Consider the following 15,065-nt stretch of genomic DNA (forward strand, 5'->3'; position numbering starts at 1 on the left):
CTCACGCATGAAGCAGGGAAGGCCTGGCTGCACCCCGCGGGTTGCCTGGGGGAGGAACTGTGGAGCGGAGCCGGTGGCCTCAGCGGGACACGGGGGAGGGTGGTGTGCCGTGCCCAGGACCCCACGGGCCTGAGTGGGGGCGGTGCGTGGGCAGCCCGGTTCCTGCCGCCGCCTTCCCGCTCCACCGGCGCCCCGCGTGTGGCCACGGGCGCCACGACCCAGTCAGCGCCGGCCGGCGGCCGTCACACCAGACCCGCCGCCTTTCTATTGGCTGGCGCTCCCCTGGTGCGAGAGCGCTTCGGCCAATGGGCGCACCCGCCGGCCCACCGAGCGATGGGACGAGCGAGCTGATTGGCGGAAGGGCGGGGCAGAGGCGGCTCCGCCCGACTCCGGTTAAGCGCCGGGCCGGGGGGGGGGGGGGAGGCCGGGCGACGGGAGCGTGAGGCGGCGGCGGCGGCGGGGGTCTGAGCGCGGCCCCCATGGAGCTGCTGAGGAAATGGCTGGGCCACCCCGAGGACATCTACAACCTGCTGCGGTTCAAGATGGGCGGCTACCGGGCCGTCATGCCGCGGATCGACCCGGTGAGCGGGACGGGATGCGATGATGGGGGGGGGGGGGGGGGGGAATGATGCGCTTCGCTATTTCCGTCGATCGGGCGGTGCCCGGGGAGGGGGCGGGGGATGCTGCCGCCGTGGTGTGGGGCCGGGAGGAGGAGGAGGGGGCTGTCATCTCCCTGCGCGGCTGCGGCGTTGCCATGGGTGAGCGTTGCACCGGGCCCGGTGTCACCCACGGACAGCACCGGCTCGGCTTTGTGCTCCTTGCACGGCCTCGGTGCTTCCCGGGCGTTGCACCGGCTCCGAGCATCGCACCAGCTTCTGGCCTTTCCGTGCGTTGCACTGGTCCAGTGCTTGGCGTGCATCGCGCCGGCTCCGGCCACTGCACGAAACCGGTGCCACCGGCTTGATGCGTTCTGTGCATCGCACCGGCTCCGAGCGGTGCACGGTCCTGATGCTTCGCCTGCATCGCACTGACGTAGGGTATTGCACGGCCCGGCTGCATTGCACCGGCTGCGTGCATCCCATGCATTGCACCCGGTGCGGCCTTTCCGTGCATGCCACCGGTTCCGGGCATTGCACCCGGCGCGGCCTTTCCGTGCATTGCACGGCTCCGGACATCCCACGGGCCCGGTGCACGGCTTCGGGCTTTCCGTGCGCTGCTCGGGGCCGGTTCCCTGCGTGCATCCCACCGCCTCCGAGCCACGCATGGCCCCGGTGCTTTGCGTGCACGGCGCTTGCTCCGGGCACTGCGCGGCCCCGGTGCTCGGACGGGGCGGGCGCCGAGCGGGTTAAGGGGGCGGGCCGGGGGGGGAAGGGCGGAGCGGGCCGCAGCCCCTCGCCGCCGCGCCCCCATGGCGGCCAGCACCAAAGCCGTGTCCCTTTTCAAGCGGACGCTGGCCCTCTCCCCGCCGCGGGGTCCCCCTCGGGCCCTGGGTCGGTTGCGGGGCGGCGGGCGGAGGGTGCAGCAGCGCGGGGCCCCCTCGGCCCCCTCGGCCCCGCCGCCGGCCGCCCCCCGCCTCCAACCGCCCCCCTGCACCCCGCTCTGCCCGCAGGACTCGCTGGGACGCGGCCTCCGCACCTGCTACCGCTACCTCAACCAGACCAGCCGCAGCTTCGCCGCCGTCATCCAGGCCCTGGACGGAGAGCTGCGGTGAGCGGGGGGGCCGGCGTCCCTGGACGGGGCGGCTGGGGGGTGGTGGGTCAATGTCCCCCCAACACTGGGGCTTCTCGGGAGGGGGTGGCTGCAATGTCCCCCCAACACTGGGGCTCTCTGGGAAGTGGTGGGTCAATGTCCCCCCAACACTGGGGCTTCTCAGGACGGGGTGGCTGCAATGTCCCCCCAACACTGGGGCTTCTCAGGAGGGGGTGAGTGCAGCGTCCCCCCAACACCAGGGCTCTCTGGGAGGGGGTGGCTGCAATGTCCCCCCAACACCGGGGCTCCTCAGGAGGGGGTGAGTGCAGTGTCCCCCCAACACTGGGGTCCTCGGGGGTGGGTGAGTGCAGTGTCCCCCCGTGCCAGGGCTCTTCAGGAGGGGGTGGCTGCAATGTCCCCCCAACACCAGGGCTCCCCAGGATGTGTTGGCTGCAATGTCTTCCTGTCCCTGGGTCTTCCCGGGAGGTGGAAGGTGCAGTGTCCTCCCCCACCCCCCCAAACTGGGCCTCCTCAGGAGGTGGTCCGTGCAGTGCCCCCATACGCCACGTTTGTTTAGCTGGGCTGCTGCGAAACGCTCCTTCTTCCACCGCGGTGCGGCAGATCGCCAGGTACTGGGCTGAGCTGGGAGACGCTCCGTGCAGCCCCACGCTGTGCAGCTGGACGTGGGGTTTTTCACGTCCGTTACGCATCCCTCCCCCTGCCCCAGCTGGGTTCCTGGGCACTATAGCTTCTCGGCCAGCAGACGGTTAATCACCGCGCCTGGCCATGTGCTGTTTGTGACACCCTGGGAATGTGTCCCGGCGGTGCCAAGGCTGGCGCTGGCCTTCGGGCTGGCTGCAGGGACGTGACCCGGCTGGTGGGAGGAGGTGAGCAAAAACCCGGGGCTGACCGAGGGTCTGGACCCTGCCACAAAGGTGCATTGGGAAACAGCTGCCTCAAAAGCTCTGCGATCGTCGGAGGGGGCTTGCTGCACACTCATTTTTTTGCTGTACAAATCTTGCTGACCCATGCAGGAAAGCTTCAGATGGTAATGGCAACAGAGGTTGCAAAGCTCAGCTGGCCTCAGGCCTCATACATATATATATATGCTTTATATATTATATTAATACAGAAATAACTGATTTCAGCACGTAGATCTGTCTCCAGTTAATCCCAAGATGGGTTAATTGTCAAAATTAGAGGTTCCTACAAGTTGCACTAGACACGTGTAACGCTGCGGCTGCAACTCCACCGAGCAGTTGCAGGCGTTGGCCTGAACACTGGGTGATCTGTTGGGTTTCCAAGCCCTGGTTTGGCATTTTGGATGCTGCCCCGTAGCTGTCATCCAGCATTTATGAAATGGTCGTCTGCAGCCTGTTTTAAAGGAAATGCAAAGAAATTCAGCGGCTTGGCTGGGGTTGTGTGGAAAGGTACAAGTGGGGCCAAGAATTAAATTTCCGTGCTTGGTATATTAGCTAATGTAGAAATTAAGCCAAAAAGCCAATCAGTAAAGCACCCTGAAACATGTTAGCGGTGTCAGTATGCGGTGTGCTTGCCTTGATCTTCCTGCAGTTATCTCTTTTGTCCATCTTTTCCGTTCTTTAATCCTTGCATTGCACCTTGCACGGATCAGGAAGGCTCTGTTCCCTCGGGACACAGAAACTTCTGCCTGGCATCCTAAAAATGCTATTGCCGGATCTTTGCAACCTACGGCTGTACAGGGATTGCTGCTGAATTACAGCTGGCTCTGTAGTGGATCAGAAGAAACTCATTTTCAAAGCGTAGTAGCTCTGCTGAAGAGTTTAGGGACAAAAGAGGGAAATGCAAAATAGGCAGAATATAGAAATAGGCAGAGCAGTAAGCTTCCCGAAGGAATTAATTTTGCTGGATCGCGTCAAAGAAGTGCTTTCATTGATGTTAACTCCGTTAAGGGGTTAAACTGAATCCCTGTGGTTACAGACTGCTTAATATTTGCCTCTGTGCTTGCTGGTTGAAGGAGCTGGTGGTGTAGGATTCAAGCATCAAAACATCCACGTCACGCCGAGAAACGCAGCTCTGCCCGGGGTCCGCTCCCGAGCTCAGCGTCCCCCGCCACAGCCCGGTCCCCTCCCCTGCCACAACATTATTTGCAACTTCTTTGGAGTGAAATCTCCTCGTTTGAAGGCTGGGGAAGCATGAAGCTCTTGCTCCCTGGTTTGCACCCCTGCTCCAAACGTCCCCCAAGGACTGTTGGACAACGGAGAACTCCTGGATGAGTGCTTGGAGCAGTGCTTCCCCAGGCCAGCGTATTGGTAGCTGAGCTAAAATGTTTGGTTCCTTCTTGCTTATTTTTTTTGGCTCCATAAAATGTGTGTCTTGCTGGCCAGGGCTCTGTCCAACCCATTGCCCCATGGTTAGGGCGTTTTTTTGGAAGGTGGGAGGCTCAAAACTGCAGCTTCATTGGCAGCTGAGCCGACGTCGTAACTCCTGGTTGTGGAGAGGAGTAATGAGCTGACATCATGGACCCCTCCTGGTGACAGAGAGGAGGAGAGGGATACTCTTGTCTTCCTCTGCTGCCGGGTCCGTGGTCCTGCCCGTCTCCAGGACCCTTCAGGATCAATTCCTGTAGGTTCAGCTGCTTTGTGGAGAGGACCAGCCTAGGACAGGGCTGGAGCTTAAGCCCTGAGATGATACCGAGCTTGTTCTTTGGATGTGGGCATTTCCAGTTGTGCGAAGGGGAGGTAATGCCGCAGTGTCCTCTTCAGGCATGGTTTCTAGTGAAGACAGTGTGGCTTTGGTTGGCCCCTGTTGTCCCTGTGGATCTCAGGTTGGAGCCCAGCTGGGACCATGGTGCATGGGAACCCTGCAGGGAAATGGGGACCTGCAGGCAGACCACGCTCACTGTGTAGTTGTTTTTATGGTCTTCTGTTTCATAGAATCCCAGACTAGTTTGGGTTGGAAGGGACCTCAAAGCCCATCTAGTTCCAACCCCCTGCCATGGGCAGGGACACCCTCCACTAGACCAGGGTGCCCAAATCCCCATCCAACCTGGCCTTCAACACTGCCAGGGAGCCAGGGGCAGCCACAGCTTCTCTGGGCAACCTGTGCCAGGGCCTCAGCACCCTCACAGGGAAAGAACTTCTTTGATTTCCCTAAATTGCCATGGAGCTAAATTCAGTTTAAGATGGAAGCTAGGGATGCAGTTATGGTTTGGGTGCAGAAGTGGGGTTAATTAAGTGTTTTAACTATGCTGGGCTCTGGAGTTACTGCTAGCTCTTCCCTTGGCACGGTGACAACGTGAGAGGTGCTTCTGGGATGGCATTTCAGGTTCTGCTCTGCCTTTCTTGGTTGCTGCTGAAAGGGGGTGGGAGTCCTGGGCACTCACATCGTGTCAGATGAACCTTTGCAGCCCAGCTGAAATGGAAAAACTCAGTCGTGCAAAGGAACAGGAGGGCACGAGAGAGCTGCTCGTGAGCACTTGGATGTGTGGTTTGATGGAGGTATTAATTACCCGTCAGTTAAGGGAAAAATGCCAAATTTAACAGTATTGGCTCTAAGAGCCAGTCAGTTTTCCCTGGCTGCTTAATCACCGCTTGCACGTTCTCATCCCAGGAGAGCAACGCTTTTGCCTAGTAATTAGCATTTAAGCAGTCCAAGCTAGTTTCCATTTGTCAAACAATTAACAAACACATAATCTCCTTGAAGTATCACTGTACTCATTTAGAGCTGGGGGATTATTTTATATAAATCCTAGAGTCAGATATGGTATTTCTTGCCATCAGGACTTTTTGGTTGGTTGGTTTTTTAACTTCAGATGCAGCAACGTGGAGCCCGGGTGGGGAAGGCAGGGCTGGTGGGACCGGGAGGGGAAGTGGCTCTCCAGCAGCTTTCTGCTGGGGTGCTGGAACACATGGGCTGGCTCCAGTGTCTTGTGCACGGAGATATAAAATACAGGGTGGTTTTGGTTCTGTCTACCAGTCCTAATATTCCTGTTGCACAGTACAGGACCCCCTTGTTCCCCTCCCAAACAGGATAAAAGGGTGCTGGGTGCAGAGAAGGGGAAGTAATGGGAAAAGTACATCTGCTTTTTTCCCCTTCCTTATTTTGCATTTGTAGTTTCTAATAAGCTGACCTCAGGCTCTGTCCTCTGGGTCCTAGCAAGCGCTGGCCTTGCTTGCCCGGTTGGACCTGGCACATCTCAGCCAAGATCACGCTGTAGCTCTCTGCACGAAGGGAAAAGCCTGGGTTTCCTAACCCAGCTCAGGCCAGCCCATGGGGAGTTTGTGCGGAGGCACCTCTGATGCTCAAAGTGGAGGTTCAAGGAGGTGATGTGCAAGGTAGGTGGGAAGCGCTGCTGTGGGGTGCTTTCCATCCCTAACCTGCTCCTGTGACCCTGCGACTTGAGCAGCATGTTTCTAATGCATTTATTTTATGTTCCTGCGCTGCAGGGGACAGCCGCTGTCCCCAGATGAGGGCTGGGGAAGCTGACACCCTGGATCTAGCTGAAGATGTCCCTGCTCATTGCAGGGAGGTTGGACTAAGATGGGCTTTAAAGGTCCCTTCCAACCCAATGATTCTGTGATTTGATGGAAGAGGGATTGGATGTGGACATCCCTTGACCAAAACCGATTCCCAAACTGTAGGAGACACTGGGATACAATGGTGGGGGCCAGGAAGGTTTTCAGATCACCGCTTTCTCTTCTGCTCAGTGGCTGCAGTACTGTATCACTTGGAACGTGAAAGCGAATTGTGCTGGAAGTGCTTGTGTCTTCCAAAGGCATCAACAACCTGGCAGTGCCAGTGCATGTCGTGTTGAGCTGGAATTGCCTCTGCCGAAGGCTGTGTGGTTAATCTAAGATGTTTGTCCTGCCTAACAGCCGATCCTGAGTAAGGAATGATTGGTTTTTTTTCTCTCCTCCCACAGACATGCCGTCTGTATATTCTACCTAGTCCTCCGTGCCCTGGACACTATAGAGGATGACATGACCATCAGCTTAGATGTAAAGGTCCCGATGCTGCACGAGTTTCACTCCTATCTCTATCAACCGGAGTGGAAATACATGGAGAGCAAGGAGAAGGACCGGCAGGTGCTCGAGGACTTCCCAACGGTAAGGCATCCACCTCCTTGCTTCAGCTGCCTTGTGTCACCTTTGTGTGCACGGTTGCCTCTCCACGTTACACCTGAGCTCATTCAGTCCTTGGTGAGCCCATAGCTCTTCAACAGAGCTACATCACCAGCATCTAAGGCTGGATGCAGGCTGGAGTGAGAAACACAAACATTGTGCAACTCTCTACGTGAGCCAGAGATAACCTGGCTGTGGAGAAGTGCCAGCTCTAAAAAGTGGCTTTTTGCCTCTCTTGTTGGAAGAGCAAATGACTGTCCGCTTGTGGAGAGCGATTTGGATTTGTTGCCCAACGCTGTGCGTTGCCTGGGTTGGGTGTCCTGTGATCCCTGACAGATAGGGAGAGGAGGAAAGCTTGGCTGGCATCTGGCTTGTGGATGGACCGGCATTTGCAGCAGTCCTGCAGGATCTGCTCTAGAGCTACAGCAGCCTGTCCGCAGATCTTTGACATGTATGTAAGATAAAAAGCACCCTTGCTGTTAGTAACCATATTGCCCTAAGTCTTACTGCTCTAAAAAAAAAAAGCTACAGAGTCTGCATCTCCACTAGCCGGCTAAGCAATACTGGACCCCGTTTGCTGACCTGGAGGCCACTTGGGAAACTCTGTCCATGTCCAAGCTGTTAAACTCTCTCAGCATCCAGAACAGCATGGTTGCATCCCAGACTGTCCTTGAGAAGTGGTTTCTGCCCCACACTGCTTCCCAAGCTCCATCTGGGGATGGCTTGGGGTCAGAAGCCCACCAGGAGCCATGCAGGTGATTGATGCCATGCTCGATACTGAAGTTCCTGGTGCAGATGGAGCTGTAGGGCCTTGACTCTGCTGTAGGCACTCGGGATGGCAGGATGCAGAGCTGAAACCACGATGCTTGTCCTGGGCTCCTGCCAGGTTTCATCACCAGCGGGAGCAGTGGGATGATGGAGCTTTGCCGCGCTGAGATGCAGCTTCTCCCAGCACTGAAGGGAAGCCCATCTGGCCCATCGTCCTAGCGGGGATCCATCAAGCTGACTGCAGAAAGAGATGCAAGGCTGAGCTCTGCTGGGTGGGGATGCAGACCTCTGGTTTTGGTGAGGGCACATGGACCGGCCCTTGGTTGGATGCTGCAGTTTTGCTGTTGCTCATGTTGATCGAGAATAGCTGGGTTTATTTTTTAGGGGGTTTTTTAAGGTCTGTTTAAGAAGAAGTATAATGGTTATAGTGAGGAGCGTTTCGTTTTCTGAGGAAGTCCTGTTTTGTTCAGCTTTGTACCATTTAAAATTTATTCTACCCTTATCGGACTTTCCCTAGCAGTGGGAATGGGATAATTGTTTGGAAAACTGAGGTGTATTGTGAATTTTGATGCTCAGCCTTGGGATAACAGTGGCTGTGCCCTGTATGGGAGGGGCGTGTGCTATAGGAGGTGGCAGTGTCAGCAGATTCTTGATGTGTAGTGATAGAGATAAAGTAGGTGTGCCAATGGCTGGGTACTTTAAAAAAACTTTTGAGAAGGTGTTTATGGCACTTTGTTGTTCTCTCTTGGTGTGTGAGTGTTACTCAGGCAATCTGAGTTCACATTCACGTATGATTTTAATAATAGTTGTTAGAGGTGTACCCGCAGGTCGTGCTGTGTAGTGGACTGAAGCCCTTGAGACAGAAGCAGAGCAGGTAACGCGTATTTTCCAGACAGGCTGAGACACAGGGCCAGGACATGCTAGCAGCCGAGGATGGAGTCGGGAGGAGAGCCTGGATCTGCGGTGGTGTCTGAGCTGTCATCGTGCACACCGCTGTCCTTCCCGGACACGCACCCTGCGCTGGCTGTAGTTACCCACTGATGGAGAATAAACCACAGCACAGTAAAACGTGATGCTCCACAGTTTTGGGAAGGGGAGGATGCGCTTTTTAATTTTTTTTTTTCGGTGTGAGAGCAATTGAGTCACTGAATCGTGTTATTGGACACGCAGAAGAAGGATTTCACACTTTATCCGTTGCTTGATGCCTTTCCAGTTGTGCTCTGCGGAGCCAGAGCTGGAGAGGGCTCAGAACAGAGCACCAGAAACCTCCCCTGTCTTTTCCTGTGGTTGGCGTGATGGGGTGCTCTCACAAATTACAAAAAAAACCCCCAACTCTGCACACCAAGCGTAGCTAGTTTTGTCCTGCAGCTCCCAGATGATACCAGTCCAAGGCCACAGAGCTTTCCCAGAGATACTGCTGTGTCTGATCTACCGCCAGAGACCGTTCCGTTTAGACTGAGAACAGACTCAGCCTGTGCTTTAAGGGCCTTGAAACAACTCTGGTTGTGGGAGTTGTCCTAGATCTCCAGCCAGGGTGGGATAAGAGCCTGGTAAACAGTCTTTTTCTGATTTCATAATAAATGTTGAGCTCTGCTATTTTTTCCTGACTCTGTCTTTTTTTTTTTCTTTTTTCTTCCTCTCATGGTGGTTTGTACTGCAGATCTCCATGGAGTTCAGGAACCTGTCAAAGGTCTACCAGGACGTGATTTCGGATATCTGCCACAAGATGGGTGTCGGTATGGCAGAGTTCTTGGAGAAGAAGGTGGACTCTCAGCATGAGTGGGATAAGGTAAGTCAGCCCAGACAGAGGAGTGGACAGAACGTGAGTTGGGTCCACCTTGTCTCTGGGGAAGGAGGACACAGAGCATCCCTGCAGGAAGAGCGTTCAGCTGGATGAGGGAGGCCGTGTGGGCTTGGGAAGGCTTTGAGAGACTCCTGGTCCTGTGGGTAACGGGAGGATGGCGTGGAGTGTTGGTGTTGCTCACCAGCATGTGTTTTGGGTGGCCCATCATGTCAGCTGTTCCCCTCTGGGCAGTTCATTTGGCTGCTGGAGGCAGAGTGTCACCTTGGTGGGACATCCTTGGTGAAGTGTTTGCTGGGCATGGGAAAGCTGAGACATCCCAGGGAGAGCTGCGAGAACTTGCAGAAAATGAACTGTCAATTCTGAGCATCATTTTTGTAAAACTGTGGCTCTTTGTAACTTCTCCTTTTATCTTGTTTTTTTTTTTTTGTTTTGTTTTTGTTTTTGTTTTTCTTTTTTTCCTGCCTCTTCCCTTCTCGGTACCTCGCAGTATTGTCACTACGTTGCTGGGCTGGTGGGAATCGGCCTTTCACGTCTCTTCTCTGCATCAGAGCTAGAAGATCCTATTGTTGGGCAGGACACAGAGCTGGCGAACTCCATGGGCCTCTTCCTGCAGAAAACTAACATCATCCGTGACTATCTGGAGGACCAGCTGGAGGGAAGGGAGTTCTGGCCCAGAGAGGTGAGGGAAAACATCACTCTGGGGCGAGCGTTTCTGCTGTGCTCCTTTGGGAAATGCATGAAGACTGAAGGTGCTGTTGTTGCTGCCCTGATACAGTGAGTTGCATCCTCTCATTAGAAGGGTTCCTGCTGGGATTTCCTTTGAAATCCCCAAAGCCAGGGTTTTTCCCCACCATTTGCTGGTGTCCCTTGACAGTCTTCCGTACTTCTGTCCTGGACCTGTAATGGATGCAGCCAACCAGCCATGCTTCCCAGGACACCTGTCTTGGGAACGCACTACAGCATGCGTAGCGGAAGGTGCACAGCTAAAATTGTATTGTCTCTCATGTCCTTTTAAATCAAAGTTAACAGGAGAGACTTGATGGTCTGCTTTAATTTTACTAAGACCCAACAGTAAAGCTGTGCTGCATAAGATCGCTACTGTTGGTTGTACGTCTTCTTGATAACAACAGTTTTTCTAATGATGTCTGGCCGACAAGTTCCACTCTACCTACAGCTGTCTGGGTACAGATATGGGGGACGAGGTGATGTCTCCGCACACTGCCAAGAACATGTTGGGCAGCTTTTTCCCCCTCTCTGTTATGTTGGCTCCAGGAATGAGGGAGGATAAGACTGAGTAAGATCTCGAGAGAGGGTACCTGGTCTGTTCCCAAAGGTGGGATCAGCTTTGCCTGTGTCTTTGCCTGCTCTTCTTGAGGCTCTCCAAGAATTTTTCTCTCCCTCTTCCATGTGTCTCACCTGTCTCATAGAGCATTTCTTGATGTCAGCCTGATGTGTGATGCATCTTTTCCTTGCCCTACCAAGAGAAGATGTGGAGATGAGGTGCATCCTTCTTCTTTACAGTCCCTTTGTATATACGAAGGCCACTGTCATGTCTCCACAGCCTGCCCACCCTTCTTTTCGTTAGCCTAGTAAACCCCAATCCTTCAAGGTTTTTGTGTATCTCTGGTGGTTGTTGTTGCTCTCCCAGACCGCAGACTGTTAGTGATGTCTCTCTTACGGCATGAGTGCACTCTCCAACTTGTGAGTCCTTATCTTGATGTTTAGGTTTGGAGCAGATATGCAAAGAAGCTCTCGGATCTTGCCAAACCAGAGAACATTGATATGGCTGTCCAGTGTCTGAATGAGCTCATCACCAACGCCCTCCACCATGTCCCTGATGTCCTCACGTACTTATCCCGCCTGAAAAACCAAAGCGTCTTCAACTTCTGCGCTATCCCCCAGGTGAGTTATGTTTTCAAGTGGTTCGTCGTCGTCTGCCGCCCAGCTGATGAGAAGTCAGAGGTGAAGGAGGTTTTGTATCAATGTCAGTATTAGCCTGTTTAATTCTCCATGTCTTCTACCTCTTCCTTCTTTCCTGATACCTACTGTTTCTGCTGCCAGTGAGATTGTGGCTCTGCTCCAGAGCGTCTTGCCATCGATTTCACTACGGCCAAGGTTACTCCCTTGGCACGCTCCTCGCGATGTGGTAAACTCCTTGGTGTTTCTCCTTAGGTGATGGCTATTGCCACATTGTCTGCCTGCTATAACAACAAGCAGGTGTTCAGGGGTGTAGTGAAGATCCGGAAGGGACAAGCTGTCACTCTCATGATGGATGCCACAAACATACAAGCTGTCAAAGCCATCATGTACCAGTATGTGGAAGAGGTAGGTTGAGCAACTTGCTTCGGGTAATTTCTGGCTGTTCCCATCCTCATTTCTGGTGTGGAATTGGGAAGACCCGTGAATCTGTTAATCCTTTCCTTATGTCTCTCAGTTCAGTGGTGGCAGGGCACGGTGACCCTGATGTGGTTTTGCCCTGGACCAAACTGGGTGCCCTTGAATGTATCCTTGGTCTGTGCCTGTGTTGAGAGGCAGAGACCAAGGTCCTGTTGTCCTTCTGGTGGAGAATGAGATGAGTTGGCTGTCACAGCACAGGGCTTCCCCTGCGCTTAGCAGGCACAGAAAACCTTTCCCACAGCACACTTCTGAGCTGGTTGCATCATCTCCCCACGGGCTGGTCCAGCGAGCAGTCTTGTTTTCTCCGTGTCTATAGTTGCAACTGGCAGCCTGATGTGGTGGTTGTTTCCTTGTGCTCCTTGGCCAACAGTAAATAAGGTGGAGCAGCTCTTCAGAGGTGGTTAAAGCAGTGGGACTCCCGACTTCAGGGTACTGTGGAGGTTAAAAGTTCATATGGAGGAACATCTGGTGGGTAGATAAATGGGGGGGAAAAAAAAAAAAAACAACCCCCAAAACCAAATCCAGTGAGGGCTGTTAAATAAAAAGACGTTACTTCTGCACCAGGGAGACCCCAAACCATGGGTTGTTAGAGCTCCCTTTGCAGCTGGCCAACCCCATGACAAGGGACCTTAGCCCAGAGGAGGGTCTCTGCTTGTGCACGTCTCCCCAAGACTCATGCAGACAAGTTCCTTAAAGGCCATGGGGTTTGCAGATTGTGAAGAGAAAACCCCAAAGACCATGGGGTTATCTGATGAAGGTGGCCAGTGTCTGGCAGTCACAGTGGCTGCTGGTCACACTGGGGCTTGGGGTGGGCTGCAGCACGCCACAAGTGGGTGATGATTGCTGGGCAAGAACTGCTGGTCCCAGCAATGCCACTTGCGGTTGAGGGATTGTGTTTGACGCTGTGTGGTCCATCTCCCATCATGGGGTGCCCTCAAGAGGCTGCTTGGCTTAGTGCACTTCTCGAGGGAAGTGAGCCCTGGCCCCAGCCAGGCATCCCTTGCAGCTGGTCCTTGCTCCGTGGCAGTCCACCACTGAGATTGCTCTTGAGGACACGGTGGCCCTTAAGGCTTCTTCTTCTACCTGGTGGTCTTGTCTCCTCAACTTTGGGTGGAACCATAACTCCTCCTTCCTCCCTCCCTCCCTCCCCACCCCAGATCTACCAGAAGATCCCAAGCACAGACCCATCATGCAACAAGACCCAGCAGGTCATCGCCTCCATCCGTGCCATGAGCTTGCCCAGCAGCCCTGTGGTATCACGTCACCACTACTCCCCCATCTACCTGTCCTGCGCCATGCTCCTGGCCGCCCTGAGCTGGCAGTACCTGAGCACCATCTCCAAGGCCACCGAGGAGTACGTCCAGGCAGGCGAGAACTGATGGGCGGTGGGTGGGCGGGGGGAAAGACGGTCGGCAGATGGGCAGCACAGGCAGGAGGGTCCTTGTCCCCCACCGGTGGGGATGGCCGGGCAGCGGGGTGCCACAGGGCCTGGGACAGTGACGAGGACGGGACGTCGGTGAGCTGCAGCCCTGGGGCAACGGTGCGGTGTTGCTGGACTCCGCTCCTCACCGCCCTTGCTATCTGCTTGGATGGTTACAATTGCTAATCGGAGTCTTACTGTTTGGGGTTGAATATTTTTTTTTTTCCCTTCTTTCTTGTTGGACAGTTTACCTGATATTTTTTTTTTGTTTTTGGTTAGGATGGTTTTAAATAGAAACTCCAGTTGCCTCTTTTCTTGCTTGAGATTTGAGACACCTTTCCAGCTCAGAGCTGAGCAAAATCTTCTAGGTTTTGCATCCCTTTCTTAGGCAGGCTCTTCCCCATCGCCTCTGGTGCCTGCTATGCACTGGCAGGGGAGGAATACGCTTCCTTATCCAGGGAAAAAGCTCTGGCCACCTTCTGGCCTTCAGCCCAGGCTGGTTGACATCCTGCAGCCTGGAAACAGGCAGAGGCTATCTTCACATTTCTGTTGTTGTGCTGAAGGAAGCTACTAGGCTTCAAACGAGCCCTTTTCATGTAAAATACATAGGAGGGGGGATGCTCTGTCCACTTTAATGTGCCCCCCCCCCAGCTGGAAATCATCTACTGCAGCTCCCTGGCCTCTAGCAAAGCTTTGTAATTTAGCAGCTGGGGAGATGATGCAACAGAGGAGACAGGAGCTGCTTGCACAGCCCTGAGCTGGTACCCCCCTGCCTGACTCCACTGCAGGGTCTGGGCTCTGAACCCCTTCTTCAGCCCCAGGGGAGGGGTGGCTGCGGCAGAGCAGCACCATCGCAGTGGCGCCGGATGCCTCTGCAAGGCAGGGGAGCGAGGGTTTGCACCATGCTGTCCCTCATGGGATGATTTTTTTGGGAGCTTTGGTCCATTGGCCACCCCGAAAGGCAGGTGGTGATCCCTGCTGCAGGCTGGGAAGGCTCAAGCTGCCGAGGGGGGGGGGGGGGAGGGCCAGGGCAGGTTTCCTTGGCCCACCTGGTGATGCTTCGGGTTAAACTGACATGCAAACTGGAAGAGGCTTCCACTGCTGTTTTGAAACGCATCAGACTGGACTAACTTCAAGAAGAAACAATGCTTTAAAGGCAAGTCCCATGTTCCCGGGGTGGATTTTTGTTTTCGTGGTCACCCCTGAATGCTGCTTTGCCTTTGTGAAGGGGAGGACAGCCTGTGTCCTGATGCAGGACAGAGCTCAGCCTCCCAGGTGCAGTTCAGTGGCCTTTGCAAGGCCCAGCCTATGTGGCCAGATTGTTACTCAGAGGGAGGACCTCTGCTCCACCAGTACCGATGTAGATAGTTTTAAAGCCGTTGTTTAAAAGAAACTTGCGGTAGCTCTCTTTGTGCAGCTTCCTGTCTTGTTAAAATTAAAGTTTTCTTTGGGAAAAAAAAAAGTGTGGGTTTTTTTTTTTAAGCTGTCATTTCTTTTACCTTGGCAATACCTCCCCACAAGTTACGAGCCCTCAGCTCAGATGAAATGCAGACGCTTCCTTGCTGCCCCTCAGGACACATCACCGTAAAGCCTTATCTCCTGCACCAGGGTGACAGACAGCTCAAGTCAGTAAATTAACTTCAGTGGCCCTTGCACCGCGGGCAGCAGGAGCGGTGGCACAGCCCTAGGCTGCAGGCACATCTCCAGTACCTTCCCTGGTACATCCTCCTCCCCCTGCACCTCTGTGCAAGAGCTGCCAGGGGCTGTTGGAGCACCTTCCCCACCATCAGGAGTAGGTGATGCCCAGGAGCTCCTCAGGAGTCCACACGCCGTCGCCGGCACGGGCAGAGGACAGGGCTGGCACTGACCACAGCGCAGGAAGACG

The 15,065-nt window shown here is 54.6% G+C and overlaps 1 protein-coding gene across 2 annotated transcripts; it reads left to right on the forward strand.

Annotated features, from left to right (window-relative positions):
• The first annotated feature begins 407 nt into the window (after positions 1 to 407).
• On the forward strand, positions 408 to 14,642 carry FDFT1 (farnesyl-diphosphate farnesyltransferase 1). 2 transcript variants are annotated; one of them, XM_054819895.1, is made up of 8 exons: positions 408 to 581; positions 1,610 to 1,707; positions 6,593 to 6,776; positions 9,220 to 9,348; positions 9,851 to 10,042; positions 11,089 to 11,265; positions 11,536 to 11,688; positions 12,918 to 14,642. In XM_054819895.1, exons 1-8 carry the CDS (start codon positions 480 to 482, stop codon positions 13,137 to 13,139), a joined length of 1,257 nt encoding a protein of 418 aa, XP_054675870.1. In that variant the 5' UTR covers positions 408 to 479; the 3' UTR covers positions 13,140 to 14,642. The 2 variants fall into 2 exon arrangements, with proteins under 2 accessions (XP_054675870.1, XP_054675871.1); XM_054819896.1 differs by lacking the exon at positions 408 to 581 and adding an exon at positions 703 to 758.
• The last annotated feature ends 423 nt before the right edge of the window (positions 14,643 to 15,065 follow it).

This window comes from Grus americana, chromosome 3, assembly GCF_028858705.1.
Source record: "Grus americana isolate bGruAme1 chromosome 3, bGruAme1.mat, whole genome shotgun sequence".
NCBI classification, from domain to species: domain Eukaryota; kingdom Metazoa; phylum Chordata; class Aves; order Gruiformes; family Gruidae; genus Grus; species Grus americana.